Below are 18233 nucleotides of genomic sequence, written 5' to 3'. Positions count from 1 at the left end.
AACCTCCTTTCCTTGAAGACAGCCTGTCCTTCACCCCCTCTTCTCCCTGGTGACAAGTGATAGGACGAGAGGAAATGGGTTCAAGTTATGTCAGGCGAGGTTTAGATTGGATATTAGGAAATTTTTTTTTCACTGAAAGGGTTATTAAACATTGGAATAGGCTGCCCAGGGAGGTGGGGGATTCGCCATCTCTGAAGGTGTTTTTAAAAAAGGGTAGACGTGGTACATGGTTTCGAAGTGGTTTTGTCAGGTTGGGTTAATGGTTGGACTTGATGATCTTAAAGGTCCCTTCCAACCTCAGCGATTCTGTGATTCCATGATTCTCAAAGACTGTTGAGGGAGCCTAAAATGTGGCAGGGTTTTTTTTTCATGGCAGTGTAAACAGATAAACTAATTCTTTTTTTTTCTTTTTTTGTCCCTGTCTTATAGACTTGGCAAACTAATTTGAGGTGTGATGCATGCTTCTGGCATGACAAGCAATAAATGACTCAAAGGGGCTGAGGAAGGACCGGAGGGAGGATGTGGGGAGCTGGGACGGAGGGGCACAGCTCCTGGCCCGAGCGTAGCCCCAGCACTGCCCGAAATTGTGCTGTCGCTTTGCGGGAACGCAGTGCAAGTCATGTCTGGTTCGTCACAAGGCTGTCTCTCCGTGTGTTAGGCAGAGGTTGTGCTGTGTTTGCACTGTCTGTCTCTTCCTCTGCCCTGGACAAATTTTCTACCCATGTGAAGCACTTCACTATGTAAAGGGACAATTCCCTCCCCCTCCCCATTGCTGCCTGTGGCCGGGTGGTAAGAGGAGACATCTTCATCCCACTGCGCTCTCCACACTGTAATTCCCTCTCAGACCCTATCATGGGGGGGGAGTAAAACCTCATTCATTTTGCGCCCCTTCCCTTGGACTGGGCTGGGAGCTGGACCCCCCATTCAGCCCCCTCCGTCCTGTGTTTGAATTAATAACACTGTTTTGGGGAGGGGGGCTGCGGGGTGCGCCTGGTCTGCTGCCTGCCCTGGGACGCCTCTGAACCCTCCCTGTGCCCCCCAGCTGGGGCAACGCGTGTGGGGCGAATGAGCCTTACCCTCTCTATCCCCCCTCTCCATGCCAAGCCCGGGAAGGGTCGGGACGGGAGCCAGGGCTGTGTGTGATTCCTCCCTCCTGCTCTCCCGCACACAGCGTGGCTCAGGGCCCTCCCTCTGCCCCAGGGGAGCCTCCAGCCCCCCACCATTGCCCTCCGTGCCATGCCCAGCCACAGCAGGGCCTGTGGAAGCTGCTGCTCCCCAACCGCCGGCGGCAGAGATGCTGCAGCAAAGCATCCTTCATCCTTCACGTCTCCCTCCCCTCTGCAACCCCAGCCCTGAGCTCAGCATCTCTGGGGCGGCCGCTTCCCACCCTGCCAGTGTCGCATCCCTGCATCCTCCCCATTGCTGCGTCCGCGCATCCTCCCCATCGCTGCTGGTGGCTGCTCGACTCCATTTTTAGCTGTTTTTTTCCCGGCTGCCCCCTGTGCTGCAGGCTGGGAATGGTACGGTCCTCCCTCCAGCGCCCGCTTCTCCTGGATGTTGCTAGAAGGTGAAGGCATCGGCGCAGGCTGCGGAAGCTGCGGCGGTTGTCACCAGCCCCAAAACATCCCGGGAGAGGGGTCGGACGGGACCTGGTGAGGAGGTTTGTGCTCAGCTACGGCCCTTTCCCTCCCGCCGCTGCTTGCAGGGTCCGGCAGCATCCTTAGCGAGGAGCCATGACCCAGGGGAAGGTAGGTGGGAGGCCAGCGCTGGGATAATGAGTCGTCCCGCTTGCATAATTACTGCATGTTTGGGGGGGGGGGGGGGGGAAATGGGTTGGAGGGAGGGGATTTAAGGAATTAAACAATGGCTGTGGAGGGGGGACCTGGGTACCAATGCACGGCCCCTGCCATGGGGGTGTCTCCAGCACAGGGAGGGGGTGAAGGGCTGTGTTTTTGTGGGGTTGGGGGCCGTTTGTCCTGGCGCTGCATGTGGAGCTCAGTCTTGCTGTTGGACCGGTGGCTGTTCCCTCCACCCAACCTGGGTGTTGGGGAGCTCAATGGGGTGCTTGTGCTCTCCCATCCATGGCCCCAGCAGTCAGCACTTGGCACCTGCCCTGAGCACCTCCTTCCCGGGCCAGGGAGCTCTGGATTTGGGGGGTTCTCTGATGCTCAGAAACCAGGGGGGCGGGGGGGGGGTTATGCATCCTCTGCCAGCACAGTGCACCATTGCCATGACAACGATGCTTGAGGCTGCCTGGATGCAGGCAGCACCGTCCCTCTTGTATCTCCTTGGATATCTCTAGGGGTCTTCCATGCTATTGGCCACCCTATGCCCGAGGGCTGTGTCATGGAGGACAGGGGGAGGACAGTCCCCATGAGCTGGCAGAGGAGGTGGCACAGTTATCCCGATGCAGCTGGGGCTGCTCGTGGTGCACATCCCAGCCTGGTAGCCCGGCTTTATCTTCAAGGGCCTGTTACACCTTTAATTTAAGACTTCCTTACAAGGACTGTGCTGTCTGTTGCAGTGCGAGTTAGTCCGTCTGCTTCATTTTGGAATTTTGCGGTTCCAGCTCTGCATCCCGGTGATCCACGGGGATCATAGAATCATAGAATGGTTTGGGGTGGAAGGGACCTTTAAAGGCCATCTAGTCCAGCCCCCCTGCAATGAGCAGGGACATCTTCAACTCGATGAGGTTGCCCAGAGCCCTGTCCAACCTGACTTTGAAAGTTTCCAGGGATGGGGCATCTCCCACCCCTTTGGGCAACCTGGGCCAGTGCTTCACAACCCTCATTGTAAAAAATGTCTTCCTTAAATCTAGTTTAAATCTACCATCTTTTAGTTTAAAGTCATTACCCCTTGTCTTATGGCAACAGGCCCTGCAAAAAGAAGTGAAGCACCCCAGTGAAAGAGCAGGAACACAGGGATAGAAGGATGCTCTCCCTGACGCTGAGCTGGCACCCCCTTTGGCAGCGAGGGCAGGCCACCGGGCTCATAACTTATCCCGGGATGGAAAAGATCTAGAAGGTTAAATGGATAATGTTCCCAAGGAGAAGCAAGTTCTCAGATGGCCCGAGGCCGGCTCTTCCCTGGGATTGCATAGTCTGAAGACGTGGGGTCCCGAGTCCCTGAGCCGCATCTTCAGACTGCAGAAAGCAGCAAGGCTGAGCCTCTGCACGGGCAGGGAGGAACGAGCGAGAAGAAAATGTTGGAGGGCCAAACCAAAGCATGTCCTGGGGGCAAGCAGAAACTCCCCCAAATGTGGGTGGAAGTGGAAGTGAAGGAGTTTGGGGTTTTCTGCCCAGTAATTGAAAGCTCATTTTTGAGGGGAAATTTAGAAAGAAGCAGGCTGAAAGGCAGATAATTATTTGGATGCTCTGCAGTGTTACATATGAGCTTGAGGCACCACGGAGGGCCCTGGGCAAGGCTGCCCTTAGACCTGGTTGCCTATAATTTTTCATCCCCTTTAACATGTTGGGAGTTTTCCCACTTCTTTCCTCAGTCCCGTAAGAGGAGGATCCTTCCTGGGGGTGCAGGTGTGGGCCCATTTCCAGCTCACAGGAGTTACTGGGTGTCCTTCCAGTTCCTGGGGTCCAACAGAGAGACCTCCAGACCTCTGTGCACTCTCAGGTTCCCATTGAGGGGCAGTTCTTGTGCTGTTTTTACAGTCTAACATGTCTATTCCTCCCTGCCCTTCGTGCAGCTCTCTGTGAACAACAAACCCCCCAACTCCGAGGGGCAAGGGGAGAAGAAGGACAATGCCACGGCTCCACCAGCTCCTCCGACCTACGAGGAGGCGACAGCAGGAGAAGGGATGAAGTCTGGTGCTTACCCTCCTCCCCCATCGGTCCCGCTCCACCCCAGCTGGGCTTATGTCGACCCCAGTAAGTCCTTCTCTGGCTGTAGCCAGGGTGAGACCCTGCGGGGGGGGAGAGGGGTGCGGAGATCCCCACTACAGGCTTGTAGGAAAAGGGGAACCAGGGATGTGGTGGCCAGCTTGGTCCATGGTAGAGCTCACCCTAGAGCTGCAGCTTTAAGCCATATAAGTCTATATCTATATGTAAAAGCCATTTTGCTCAACCACTGGACCCCACTGTCGTTCTGAGACAGGACTAAACTCCAGTGCTCTGTCCCTGCGTTCCTTCCCAGTACTGGGATGGGAAAAATCTCCTCTCCCGGCTTGGGCAATGCCACCTCCCAGGGCTGGGGAGGGTCCTGGTGCCACACTCCCGGCTCTGCAGGCAGCAGCCCCCCCCCTCCAGCTCCTGCTCAACCCCGGCTTTCAAAGAAGCCGCTGAACTGGCAAATTCAGTGTCGCGGCATCAGTGATGTCTGGCTGCTGTGAGCTGGTGTTCAGAGCCAGCGGAGGCTGACGTGCGGCTGGACTTGAAGGCTGAATTGTTCCAGCATGGCTCTGCGTGGCCGATTCCTCGGCAAACAAACAGCTTTTCTTCCCTGGGTGCTGCGCGCAGCTCCTGCTTGGTCGTGACAAAGCAGATAAAGGCTCGCCTGTGCCCGATGCAGGGGAACGGCTGCGTAGCGGTGAGCTGGGATGGATGCAGTGGCCGGCGAGCAAGTCTGCTGGGGTGGCCAACTGCTCTGTCAGTGTGGCTTGAACTGGAGAGAGCACCGGAGAGACTGGATTTGATGACTCCCAAGTCCTCTCTTTCTGCTCAATCCTATTCCTCTGTTGTGCTTTGCGGGTTGCCTCTTCCATGCAGTGGGGATGGGCGCAGCTGCAGGGATGGAGATGTTTAGGGAAGGGGAATGAGCAAAGTAACCCCCCCGAGATGTGTGTGCCTGCACGCTCCGATGGCTTCACAGACGCTTCCCACTCTTGTTTGCCTCCAGGGGTCAGAAACAGAGGGGATAAATAACCTCCCAGCTTGTTATAACAACCATCTGTGTCTTTCTACTGTCACGACGCATTAGGATGGGTAAAGCCCAAACGGGTTAGGATGCTGGTATTTTGGGTTTCCCGGAGGACTTGTTTAGGTGATGTGTCATCTCTTGTCCCCTCCCTGAAAAGCCTCACAGGATTTCCTCTCTGCAGCTGTGTCGCAGTCCCTGCTGGTGTTTTCCTCTGATTTCACCTCCTTCTCCCCTTTCCCTGCCCTCGGCCATGCTGTGGCTGCCGTCCCAGACATGTGCCGTGGGGCTGTGTCTAACAGCTGATATGGGACTGAGAGAAGCTGGAGAGAAGTGGCGTGTGTTTTGGGTTGCTTTCTTTAATCATGAGCTTGGGACACGCTGTCTTGCTGCCTCAGCTGTGGCCGTGGGTGGGAGGTGACGGGTGCTGGGGACACTAGCCAGGGAGGAGGAAACCCCCTCCATTCCTCCGAGGCGTTTAGGTGCCTAATTTGGTGTTTAGATGCCTTGATTGCTTGGACACAGGAGGCACCAAAGTGTCCCGGGGGTATGGGCCTCGGGTGTTTTCGGCCCTGTGAGGGTGATGACGGATCTCGCAGAAACACAGGGAGGACGCGCTGCAGGAGTTTCACCTCCACTGGGGCGTAGATGAAGGCACGAGAGACTTATTAGGCACAAGGAGAACACAAGGGATTTATTTCCTGCCAGGGGCATCTTTAGGATGAGGCTTCTGCAATAAGAGCCAGCAGCCTCTGACCAGTAAAACAGCAGAAATCCAGGACCAGAGCCTTGAGTTTGGCTTTCCTGGTGCCTGCAGCCTCTCCTCTGAGTTTGAGACAGTTTTTCCTCCATCTGCCTGAAGGATCTGAGTATCACTGAGCTCAAAAGATTTGAGAAGGAGGGGAGGTATCTGTCAAGCAGGCAGGGACGTGTATGTATAGCTGGTGTAATCATATAAGCCTTCATCCCGTAGGAAACCCGGCTGGGGAGACCGTTAGTAAGTGGAAGGGGATATTTGCAAGAGAAGCGATGAGCGCAGGGGAGTGATGTGCTAAGACAACTGAGGTTTCAGTATTTATTTTTTCTTGACCATGAGGTTCAGGAGATGGAGAAGGCTGATTCTGACATCCAGTTTGTGCCGCTGAGCTTCGCAGGGAGAAGCTGCTGCTTTGGGTTTCTCCTTGCAGCCCCGTGCCCTGCAATACCCCCGCTGCTGCCGTCCCCCCTCCCCCGGCTGTCGGCACACACTCCCTGGCAGGCAGAGCTTTTCCGATGTTTCCCTCCATCTCCCTCCACGCTGCAGAGCAAACTGACAGTTTATGGCACAGCCTTCCTCCTTGCCCACCCGCAGGGAAACTCCAGCAACAAGAGCCCGTGTTACGGCAAAGCAGGGCTGGCAGTGTGGCGCAATGGTTTTGGGGGAAGGTACTCTCGGCAGTGGCGTTGGGGTTGTTCCCCCCGTGTTCAGCCTTGCTGCTACGCTGTTCTCTGGCATGGAAATGGGATTCAGGGACGGAGCTGGTGGCAAAGCTGTCTGTAATGAGGCGCCCTCAGAGGAGAGGGCACACCATTGCCATCGGACGCGATGCAGACACGGCCTCAGCTCAGGCAATTACAGAGCAGCGCGGGAATCCTCCTGCGCCAGAGCCTCCCGATGGGAATAACTGAGGTGCTGAGTCACGGCTCCTCTGGGGGATGCTCTAATATTCAGTGAAAGGTGAGCAAGGAGATGATATGAGCCCTCTAATTGCCATTGAAAATCTGGTGTTACCACGGACAGGAATTAACACTGGTGCCCTTGTTGTGATGGAGTTTGCAGAAGTGGTTTCCCCGCTCTGCTCTCGGAGATGGTCCCAGTAAGGTGCAGGAGTGGGAAGGGAGCGGAGTGCATCCCAGCAAGCCTCTGTTTTGCAGTGCAACAGGCAAACCTGGGAATTTGGGGGCTTCTGAGCTGTTGTCAGTCACTGGGGTTTGGCCTGGAGAAGAGGAGGCTGAGGGAAGACCTCATCACTCTCTAAACTACCTGAAAGGAGGGCGTAGAGAGGTGGGGGCTGATCTTTTCTCCCTGGTGACAAGTGATAGGATGAGAGGAAATGGGTTCAAGTCATGCCAGGCGAGGTTTAGATTGGATATTAGGGAAAAAATTTTCACTGAAAGGGCTATTAAACATTGGAACAGGCTGCCCAGGGAGGTGGGGGATTCACCATCCCTGGAGGTGTTTAAAAAAAGGGTAGACGTGGTACTTGGGGACATGGTTTCGAAGTGGTTTTCTCAGGTTGGGTTAATGGTTGGACTTGATTATCTTAAAGGTCCCTTCCAACTTGAACAATTCTATGATTCTATGACTGTTGCAGCTGGGGAGGGAACTGGGTGCCGGGAGCTGATCTGTCTGGCTTCTGCTTCAGGCACCAGCCCGAGCTATGGCAGTGGCGGGTACCCAGGGGACACAGAGATGCTCACCACCTTCAGCTGGGATGACAGGAATGTGCGCAGAGTGTTCATCAGGAAGGTAAGGGGCAAGTGTCTCCAGGCTCAGCCTTCCCCTGCGAAGGCAGGAGACCAGCTCTGAGCCCTTGGAGGGACCTGGGCTTTGCCGGCTTCCCCGGCTGGGTGGGCGGCAGAGACTCTACGGGTCGCCCACAGGCTGCCTCTCATTGCAGGTTTATGCCATCCTGATGGTCCAGCTCTTGGTCACTGTCGTTATTGTGGCTTTCTTCACCTTCTGGTAGGTCTCTTGTGTAGCGGTAACGTTAGCTTTGTCCTGTGCATGACCTGCTCCCGAATTACCTGTTACTCGGGGCTGTTGTCTGTTATGTAGATACCTGAATTTTATTTTTTTTTTCCCACGTGCTCTAATAGAAAAACAAAACTGTGGGAACCCTGAGAGGTCCCTCAGTACTTCTGCTGCCTTTCCCGCATGTCCTCACGATGGTGCATCGTCCGTTCTGCGCGCTATCCCCAGCCAAGAGGCCTGGGCTGCTTGCCCTTGAGTATTAACTGCTGTATTTTTCCTTTGGGAGTTATCGAGGCCATCGGATCCCAGCCGGCCTTGGCGTCAGGGGCCGGGTTACCTCCCCTTGCAGAAGCAGATATCCCGCACCCGAGCAGCGGCTCTCTCTAGCTTGGATGACTGAGCAGTTTGGGCATGTGCAGCTCGTGTTGCCTCCAGAATAAATAATGAATCACTGTCAGCCTGAGAATTTCAGCTCTTTAATCACCTCTCGGAGAAGGCAGCGGCCGTTCCCTGAGCAAGCCCGGCGGTGTAATTGATAACAGCGGGGCCATCTTTCCGACTTGACAGGTTGAATTTCTTTCCAGTTGGTCAGTCTGCCAGGTAGATTCGGCTGCAGGGTTGTGTTTTTTTTTTTCCACATACCCCGTGCTGCATCACCCCATGTGTGTTCCCAGGTTTAATTTAGCAGCAACCTGTGAAGTGATTGGCTTTTTTATGCTTTCTGCTCAGCATCCCTTCTCTCTGTCTTGCAGCGAGCCGGTCAAGGGGTACATTCAGACGCACTCTGCCTGGTACTGGGCGTCCTAGTGAGTATCTGTGTCTTCTCCTATGGCCGTGTATGCTCCAAACAGCTCTTGATGTGACGTGGAGACACTTTCCAAACACTTTTCTATCTTGCATGTGAAAAATTGCTCCCATATGTGTGCAGGGGGAGCTGGGGAAATTCGTGGGTAACTCTGAGGTGAGAAGATAGAAAACCTTGTCTAAATGAGTCCCAGATATGCTGGAGACCTCCAAGTACTTCCAAAAAGATCGCTTGCCTGCTCTGCAAAACAGGCTCAAAGTAAATCTACGAGTATTGCTTGCAGGAAAAAACAGATAAAACCGGGGAGCTTCCAGGAAAACAGTGCAGAAACCCAGATGGGAGAGCTGAAAGGGCGCTTAGGGTACCTTTGAGGCTTAATTTTGGGTTTTCCCCATGGAAAGCAAGGAGCTTGCCGGGGTCTACATTGCATGCCTCGATATGCAACAGACAAGAAGGGAGCAGGCGATGTTGAGGGGAGGGGGGGGATGCACTGGGAGGGACTGGGGTGTTGGCGGGACAGTCATGCTGGCATCTTCATCACAGAGCCGTTCTCGGTGCCCAGAATTTGGGATGCCTTTCGTTAGTCAAGCCTGGTCCGAAAGGTCAGCTGGGAGGTAGCGTAGGCTGCGCTTCCATGCGTTAGTTTATTTGCATTTGTGCTGGTTTCCCGGATGCCGCTTGTGTTAGTGCTGCTAATTAAGCCGGCAGAGTGTGCGATGCAATTGTCTGTGAACAAGGCTCTGTGAACTTGGCTTTAATTAGTTCACACCCAAATCATGAAATGTGTCCAGGCCCGGAGATGAGACACCAGCTTATATAACTTAGAAAAAAAGACCCAAAATAGCAGTAATAGAAGGGAACTGGCATCAGCATGCCTCTTTGACCTTAAAGGAAAACAATGTGCTCCTTCGTGGCCAGTTGGTAGACCAGAGAAGCAGTGCTGCCTCGTAGGGAGACAAGACCAAAGCTCTGCTCAGGTTTCGGCTTTGACCTTTGGGTTCGTCTCCTGTCGCTTACTGGACAGTTAGCATTTATGTCTTTTGGTAGGAGCAAACCCATCTTGAGCCAGCTGGGGGTAGGCTCTGTGCTTCAGGGACTTAAATTTTGTCCGTCCCTTCACCTCCCGGCAAGCCAACCCTTCCCTCCATCCCTGTGGCTCCAGTTGCTTGTCCTGGTCTGGGGCTGGATGTCTTCCATACACAGATACCCCAACTCTATCTCCACAAAGAAGTGGGTGTCCTAAGGTGTTTTCCTACTGCTGGGATGAGGGCTCAGAGGGAATAAAGCAAGAGCAGATGTGCACTGAGGGATGCGATGGAGATGGACAACTGCAAGGGCTCACTTTGCTCCCTACGTGCTTTCTTTCCATCTATTCAGCCGTGTCCACTCCAGCTTTCCTGGTATCCCCGTGGGAGAGCAATGCTCAGGTTTATCTCTGGGGCATTTATCATGGCCCGTGGGTTTTGCCGTCATGTTCATTTATTAGACCCAAGGTGAGTGGCTATCATGCAGCCATCGGCATGCTTGGAACCTGCTTTTCCCCCCAGGCGCTGGGCGAAAGCAAGTAAGCAGGTTCCCACTGTGGCATAACCCATCAGCATTGTGGAAAAACACCCAGTTGGGTGACGTGCAGAGCAGGGGGAGACCATCCCTCAGCTGTTGGTTGGTTGTTTTTTTTTTTTTTGCCTTGCTGAAGGGTCAAGTCATATGAGAGAAATAACTCTCTGGCGAGCCGGGGATGGCTTGTGCAACAGCATATTAGGCTTGGGTTTGCGAGCTTTGCCGACCTCAGAGGATCCTTCTGCTGTTGAACTCTTCCTCGAGCGCTGGTGCAGTAACATGGTACCGGTTCCCTTCTCTGACCCAGACCTTCCCTCTGGCCTTAGGCAAGTCACTTTTACCAGCCCTGTGCATCCCAGTTTAAGTGCTGCTGAAATCCCAGCAGGATGCCCTGATCCCACCAAGCCAGGAGGTGGCTGGAGATGAGGGGCAAAGTCTGGTCACCCCTGTATGAGCGATGCACGCACTGGCGAGGTGTCAACAGCAAACACATCTGGGGGCTCCATCTATCCTGCGCCTGAATGCCTCCCCTGCTCTGCTCTAAAACCTCCCTTTGGGTTTTTTGGGGGTGGTTGTGCTGTCCCACCTTGGAGTGGCACAAGCAAAGTAGGCAGCTGTGGGTAGTTACTGCCGAGCTTCCCACCCAGCTTCAACTTCTGACATGGTGCTTTGCATCTTAAACAGCGCAGCAGAGCACCAAAGTTTCTCAGCTGGAGACTTATCTCCCGCATCAACATATAACGCTTGGTTTTTCCTCCCTAAACTGCTTTTTCTTTTCTTTGCAGTGCTGTTTTCTTTGTGACCTACTTGATTCTTGCTTGCTGCTCCGGACCCAGGTAAAATATTTTCTTTTTCGATTTGAAACGGCCCTGTGAAATGAAGGATGAATATTTTTCCTCTTGGTTCAAGCATGACCAACAAAGTTGCAGAGATGGGATGGGGTCATGCTGACACAGTGACGTAGGGACCAAGGTGGCAGCTGGATTTTCAGGCCTGATGAAGTTGTGGGTTGCTGCAACACAGCATTAAAAGCCGAAGTCAAATCGCGAAGGGAAAGGAAGCTATGTTGCAGCAAAAATTGCATCGCTGCGTGACTCCAAATTCTCATCATCAAATACTGTGGAGGACGGTTGTCTTTGCTCTCAGTGGAGCAGGGCACTGATGGCTCCTTTGCTGGAATATCATGGGGACGTTTGCCCTCTTGGTCCAGGAGGGTCCCGAGTGCTCTCTCATTCTCAGCAGGATGACTGTCCCCTTGCGCCACCCCTGCCACTTGCTGCACGGGCTATTAATTATACGGCACATCTTATGCAACCTGTTGTGCAGCGCTGTGAATTACCTCTGCCCTCTGCATTGCAGGGCTGACCAGCCCCCCTGTCTTCCCTTGCAGGAGGTATTTCCCATGGAATCTGATCCTGCTGAGCATCTTTGTAAGTAGCACATCTGGACAGCATCTGCCCTGCCCCTGCAACCAGCGTGGGTTTCATCATGGCTCCAGGCGGGAGAGACATCACGTCTGGATTCCTGCAGAAAGCAGGAATTTCATCCTTTAATTGCCCTGCACTTGGGCTGAGGAGCTGTAATTGAACTAGAATGTGATAAGCAGGAAATAAGGGAGCCTCTGTTTGGTTTTGTGTGTTTTTTTGGGTTTTGTTTTTTTTTTTTGTTTTAAAACTGTGGGAGTGGTGGGAGCTGGGGTAGGGTGCTGGAGTCCTGTGTAAGACAGGTAGAGGGATGGAGAAGGTGGGACTGCTTTCAGGGTGGTGGCCTGCCCTCACTTTAACCTGCCCTGCGGATATTAGTCACTGGAGGATTAGAAACTATGTAAAAATTGCTTCTCTTGAGCATCCATTTAAGAGGCTTCACTGCCCTTGTCATCATCATAATGGAAATGTTTTACCTGTTGCGTGGCTCTCCTTGGACATGAATGCAGGAGTAATGTGGTTCTCTTTCCCTCCCAGACCCTCTCCATGGCTTATCTCACTGGGATGCTCTCCAGGTAGGCTGAGCACATGGACTCTGGCGGTTTTCTGGTCCTATGTCCCATCTCTTCCTGCAAAAAAAAAACCCCTTCCCTATTTCTGGAATATATGGGCCACCTGACCTCTTTGGAGCTGCTCCAGCAGCCACACAAAGCCTGACTTTCCCTTTTGAAAACACCTTTTAAAGAAACTCTCCAAGACCCATGGTGGCACACCCTTCCCTGTCACGGCTGGGGTGGCACAGCGTAGTTTCTGGCTATGCTAAATCCCACAGCAGAGCACTGGAGAGCCAGGGACAAGGCACAGCGGGCTATAGGGGACTGCCATATACTGTCATCTCACCCTTTCCAGTAAGCAGCACATTAGCAGATGGGGCTGGAGAGAGACAAGGAGGGTTTTTTCCAGCAGTTTCGTGGGTTTTGTAGTCTACAGCCTCCTCCCTTTCGCTTGTGTTTTTACTGTTACAGTCTGCTCACAAGATCAGCCCCGGTTCACGTGGGTCCCTGGTGATGAGGCAGATGAGCCAGTGGGTGTTGATGGATGTGCGCTGGGGACAATGAAAGTAGTGGCTTCAGCAACTCGGGGAAAATACCAGTGATATCACTCCCAAATCAAGCCGAAGGGGAGAGCAGGGACTGGCTTTTCTTAGGGCTGAGCCTGGTGCTGCAATCAAAATCAGGAGTCAGACATACAAAAGAAATTATACTCTAACCCCGCAGTCTCTCCCTGTACAAATCCCTCCTTCCCCGCAGTTTTCCAAGACCCAAAACCCCGTTAACAAGCACATCATTAGCCTAACAGTGGCTGCAGCTTTTGGATTTCTCATTGTCCTGCAATGACATTTGTCATTCTATTTTTGTTACCTGCCAGTTTGAATCCTCCCCCTTCTCCATCTGGCCGTGGACAGATAGATTTTTATAGTAAGTCCCCATCTTAGCTGCTCGTGAGTTCCCAGGAGGCAGACACATGCCCTCCTGCCTACCCTCTTCTATTTAAAGCAAGAGGAAAACCCATCTAGTCTTTTTTTAGTGTTTTCTATCCTTCCCTTTTTACATTAAAGGGGGGATATTGATAATGTCAGCACCGTTTGTGCCCCTAAGACTCATGCTTTCCCTGTACACCTCTGCTAAGCTTCTGCCTGTCTTAATCCCTCTTTCCTGTGGGAAACACCGAAAAAATGGTTTTGCTGTTAATTTTGCAGTTACTACAATACCAAGTCGGTCCTTCTGTGCCTGGGGATCACAGCCCTGGTGTGTCTGTCTGTCACGATCTTCAGCTTCCAGACCAAGGTGAGTTTGTGTTGAGCAGTCCCTCTGGGAGAGGCATCTCCCAGGGGTAAGACGCGAGGTGAGGCAGTGCCGGGGGTGAGGTGTGACGGGGCAGGGCTGTAGGGCTGCGGATGCAGGAGCAACCTGCGGGATGCTGGGCTGTAAAGCGACTGTTACAGCAAGGTTAGGACAGATGCTGGGGCGAGGGATGTGTCAGGGGTATAGATGGGGCTGGAAGATGCTGATGTACAGGGGTAAGGTGGGTTTTTTTTGAGGATTAGGTTGTGGGGCATAGAAGGGCACCGGCACAAACATGTAGGATTAGCTTTTGGCTTTCAGGCATGCGATGGGTACTGAGTTCTTGCCCATGGCAATAAAGGGGATACAGTGAGTGTTTGGCTCTGTGCGCCACACAGAAGGGTGTTGGGCTACAGGACCTGAGATGCAGGTGAAGCAATTGCCACGTGGCAGCAAGACGGGTGTGCTGCTGGAGAGGCCCTCGCTGTGGGCGCAGGGAGGTTTGCCTCCTGTTCCAGCGCTCTGCACTTGTAACGCAATGTTCTTTACCTCCACAGTTTGACTTCACCTCCTACCAGGGCGTCCTCTTCGTGATGCTCATGGTGCTCTTCTTTGGTGGCATCATCTTGGCTGTGATACTGCCCTACCAATATGTGAGTAATGACCTGCGCCTCTCCTTCCTCACCCAGTGCCACCAGTCCCGGTGCAAGGCTGGGAGCTGATCAGCCTAAAGCAGGCAAACTCCAAGGCTTGCCTTAAGAGCAGCGTCCCAGCCCGTGCTCTGAGAATGTGCAGAAACACCAACAGAAAGAAAAGGCAGGACGATGCGGCTGTTGCCTGGTTGTTGTACAATCAGATATCAGGTTGTAGGGCAGCACTGGACTGGGGCTTGAGGAAGTTTTGCTTCTGTTCCTGGAGCAGGTCACATCACCAGCTTGTGCCTCAGTTTCCCCTCCAGTAAAAACCAGGGTAGTGAGCACATTAAAGCGCTGGCCTGTCCCATATGAAATGGGGCTCTTGCCCCAGATTCAGGGCAGGACTTGCACTCTGGACAAGTGCGGTGGGGTACCCACCTGGCCAGACCTGGCTGCATTCACACTATCACCAGGCACCGTTTAAATCTTGGGGCTCAAATTTCTCAGAAATAAGCACTTCTGGAGGGTGATTCGGACCCCAGGGACAAGACCTGATGATGAGTGACCACCTTATCGCTCCTCCAACTGCTGTCAGCCCCTCTTGCGTGGGTCCAGCCGCTTCCTTCGGCCTCCCTTGTCAGAGCTGGCATTGGCCGTGCCTGGCTGAAGTCTCAGAGTGGGTTGTGACCACACCTGATAGAGGGTTTGGCGTGGCAGCACGGAGTGTCTGGTCTTCATTCAAGAGTGTCTCATTAGGTGAGCTGTCTTTCATACAAGAGCCTGACAGACCCTGGGAGATGCTGATGAAAGAGGGAAGGTGTGTGGGGCTGTGCAGCCACCATTAATCACCCTGAATGCCGGCTTGTGCTGGAGACAGAGGCACCTGGCTTTGATCATGGCAGCCTTTAGGTGACCTCCAGACCCTTCGCATCTTACCTGGCTTCTCTGGGAACCTGAGTCATGCTTTAAGGGCCAGACCTGCAGGAGACACTCCCACTGGTACTAGCCCTGCAGTTGTTCTGATGGACAAATGCACAGGCTGGTGTTTCCAAAACCAGGACCTTGGTGTTTTGGTTGTCTTGGTTCGCGATCCAGCTCTCCCTCCCGCAAACGTGAGGGTACAGCAGCTCGCAGCGCCAAGCTGCTGCCATTAAACTGTTGAGACAACTGCACTTTATCTTGCAGCTTGTCAAGATAAGCGTAGCTTGAGGCAGGTTGTAATGAGCTTGTCTATCTGGCAGGCAGGCTGCGATCTCTGGGTTGAATCAGCTCTGCATGTGGGCACCTTCTCCTGCAGTATAGGCAACTTCTCCATCAATGCTGTGTCCTGCTGTGCCACGGCAAGCAGGCGTTGAGGTTTGGTCTTCATTCCAGTGAAGTTCTTGCTGTGACTCCAGCAGATGAACACATTTCAGTTACGCTTGTTAATTTAAGCTGGGTCTGGCCCTTAGAGTTTGGTGCTTCTTCCAGCGGGATTGGCCTTGTCTGGGTAAATAAACACCTAGGGCTGCTGCAAACTGTGTTTCCATCAGCAGAGCGCTGAGACATTTCCACAGAGACAGCAGCTGGGTTGAAGTAGGCTATTTGGAGACACAAGGACCTGATCTAGGAGCTTATAAGCCAAGTAGCCACAAGGGCCACAGTGAGAGGGGAAACTGAGGCAGAGTGACCTGTTCTTTGCTGTGAAAAGCTCAACAACAGAAACTGCATTGGAACTGGAAATGGTGCAAATCCATCCTGGGCTATTAGAGCACTTTCCCTAACTTGTATCCTTCACATGAGAGCTAAGCCTTCTTCCGTGTCAAGTCCTAATTAACCAGTTTTCTCCCAGGCACTGGCTGATGGATTTGTTTCCTTTAGGTCCCTTGGCTCCATGCGATCTATGCTCTGCTCGGTGCCATTATCTTTACTATGGTAAGTGGGTGCTGGTCATGGGGCCTGGGAATGTGCTGGCGGGGAAAAATAAGTAAATAAGCAAGGACTAAATGCTTTAGTCTTGAAGAGCTCTTGAGGAAGAGAGGAGAGCAAGTCACAGCATTGCTGAGAGCTCCACAAACTCAGATGGCTCATGAACAGCAATTATTGCAGTGACCTCAGCCTTGTTCCAAGAAGGTGTTGGTGTACGTGACGGTGCTGGTGAAGAGCATGGTGAGACTGGCAAACCCATGCTGTATGCGCAATACTAGGTGTGAACAGCAGAAAGCATTGTAGGGACAGGGCAAAAAGGCATCTCTGGAGTGGGAAAAGCAGAGATTAAGCTTTGGCACAGCAGTAGGAGCTGGACCGCAGGGCGCAAAGGGAGTCTGGGGATGAAATGAGGCTGCAGAAGTGAGCAAAGTCAAGTTGGGGCCGGTTGAGAGGGAATGAGCCAAGGATTGGGTATGAGTTTCAGTAACAGAGGTACAGAAAGAGAGTGAGAGGCCACGGTTTGGGATTAAGGGGCATTAGGAAGGTTCATTGCAGGCAGGAAAAGCCCTGAAGCTGGGCAGCTCTTCCAAGGAAAGTTGAAAAGGCTTGATTCATTCCTGCTACTGCTCCCCGGCGGTCCCTCCTGTGAGCCTCTTCCCAGAGCAAGTCCCAGCAGTGCCATGCTTGCCATTCAGGTGTGGGAGTTGTCTGGGAAGATGCTTGGCGTTCCCTCGAGGTGGGGGTCAGGTGGAGGGCTGCCTTGGGGTTCAAGGCGGTGCCCATTGGGCATGTTGTGATTAAGAACAGTTGAGCAATTTCATTTATTAACTATAATAAAGTCATTTCAAGTGAGCTCGGGTATTTCTTCTGTGATTCATGACTGAAGAGTGCTCTGTGAAATACAAATAGGCTAAACATCTTATAATTACCCCATAAACTTCAGTCAGAACCTCAGCTGGTGGAGATGATTGTGCCAGGCTTGTCAGCTCAGCCCGACAATGTCTGGGGAGAGATAAGTTGTTATTTATGACTGGGGAAGGCAGAGGTGCCAGGTGACCCCAGGCGATGGCAAAGGTGCCCTGCCAACCCTGAAGAGCTCCACATAAAGGTGTCTGTTGCGGGCTCGGTTAACAGAGGGAGTAAAAGTGAGATGGGAGAAGATATTGAGCTTGAAGTCACGCAACAAGGCAGAGGTTTTCTTGCAGCTGGGCCACCAACCTGCCTTGTAGCCCACGTTCATTCCGGTGAGCGCTGTGTTCCTGCAGGCAGGCTGGGCAGTGGATGCCGACTGTAATGGCTTCGCTTGTAAAATCTGTGTTTGTACCTCAGAAAGGCGTTAGCTCCCCTCTGGGTCTGGCTACCTCTGCTGGCAGCTCTGCAGATGTAGGTGCTGCCCAAGATCTGGGGTTTCTTGCTCTTTATTGCTCTGCTATTGCTGCTGCTGCAATGTCATGTTGGGTCCAGGTCACCTCGTTACCTGGCAGGTGTTTCTGAGCTGGGGGAAGTCTGGGAATAACAGGTCATAGGGACTGGCCGAGGAGGAACAGGGAGAATCACCACAGAGCTGATCCTGGGCCACACTTGGGATTGATGAAGCAATGGGGAGCCTCGGGAAAAAGCGTGAAGGAAGCAGACCTGGAGTAATAGGTTCAGGGTTTGGCTATCAAGAGTGAAATAAAGGAAGGGGAAAGTTGCAGCTTGTTCAGTGCATTGTTCTGAGCTTTTAAATTGCAGTTACAGCCCATAAAAAGTGGTTGCATTTTTGTTCTGGGTACAGTAAAGCAATTGAGAGAACTGCCATTAGAGCATTTCTTGCGTCCCTCTGCCAAATCTCTCTATGTGACTGCCATTGGGTTTCCTCCTCTTTCCTCACAGTTCCTGGCATTTGATACCCAGATGCTGATGGGGAATCGTCGGTACTCGCTGAGCCCGGAGGAATACATCTTTGGAGCCCTCAATATCTATCTGGACATCATCTACATCTTCTCCTTCTTCCTCCAGTTCTTTGGCTCCAGCCAGGAGTGAGTGCAGCAAGGCAGTATCGTATCTTTGCTGGCAAGATGCAAGTGTTTAAAAAAAAAAAAATTAAAAGAAGAGGAAAAGAGGGTTTAAAAAAAAAAAACAAACAAAACAAAACCTACCCTTTCTGGCCCACTAGCAGGCTCCATTCAATCAGCTGAGCAAAGCCCCTGGGTTCCTTATGCAGCTTGTATATATGCTGTTAAGCCTTTGTGACCCAGAAAGCAAAGCAGGGCTTAGGTGTTATGTCTCTTCTGCTCCCTCCACTCCTACTGAGATCAAACCAGTCCAGAGACTGGGAGGCATGAGACCAAGATCTTCTTTTCCCCAGAGGCTATCAGAGTTGCCTGTCTGAGTCCTGCACATCATGGGATGTTGAAGTGCTGAGAACAGCTCTGCAAAAAGAAAATAACATTAAGGGGAGGAGATCCTGCTGGG

The 18233-nt window shown here is 52.7% G+C and overlaps 1 protein-coding gene across 1 annotated transcript; it reads left to right on the top strand.

Annotated features, from left to right (window-relative positions):
* Nucleotides 1-1733: 1733 nt before the first annotated feature.
* Nucleotides 1734-17939, top strand: FAIM2 (Fas apoptotic inhibitory molecule 2; the record flags this gene model as incomplete). The annotated part of the gene is made up of 12 exons (XM_082496441.1): nt 1734-1748; nt 3701-3881; nt 7272-7375; nt 7527-7591; nt 8353-8406; nt 10751-10801; nt 11356-11395; nt 11927-11964; nt 13149-13236; nt 13791-13886; nt 15729-15782; nt 17652-17939. The coding sequence occupies 12 exons, from the start codon at nt 1734-1736 to the stop codon at nt 17799-17801; spliced, it is 936 nt and encodes a 311-aa protein (XP_082352567.1). The 3' UTR covers nt 17802-17939.
* Nucleotides 17940-18233: the final 294 nt, after the last annotated feature.

Source organism: Vanellus vanellus, assembly GCF_965231255.1.
Source record: "Vanellus vanellus genome assembly, chromosome: 28".
NCBI lineage: Eukaryota > Metazoa > Chordata > Aves > Charadriiformes > Charadriidae > Vanellus > Vanellus vanellus.
The sequence above is the reverse complement of the archived record's forward strand: the minus strand, read 5'-3'. Positions and strand labels throughout refer to the sequence as shown.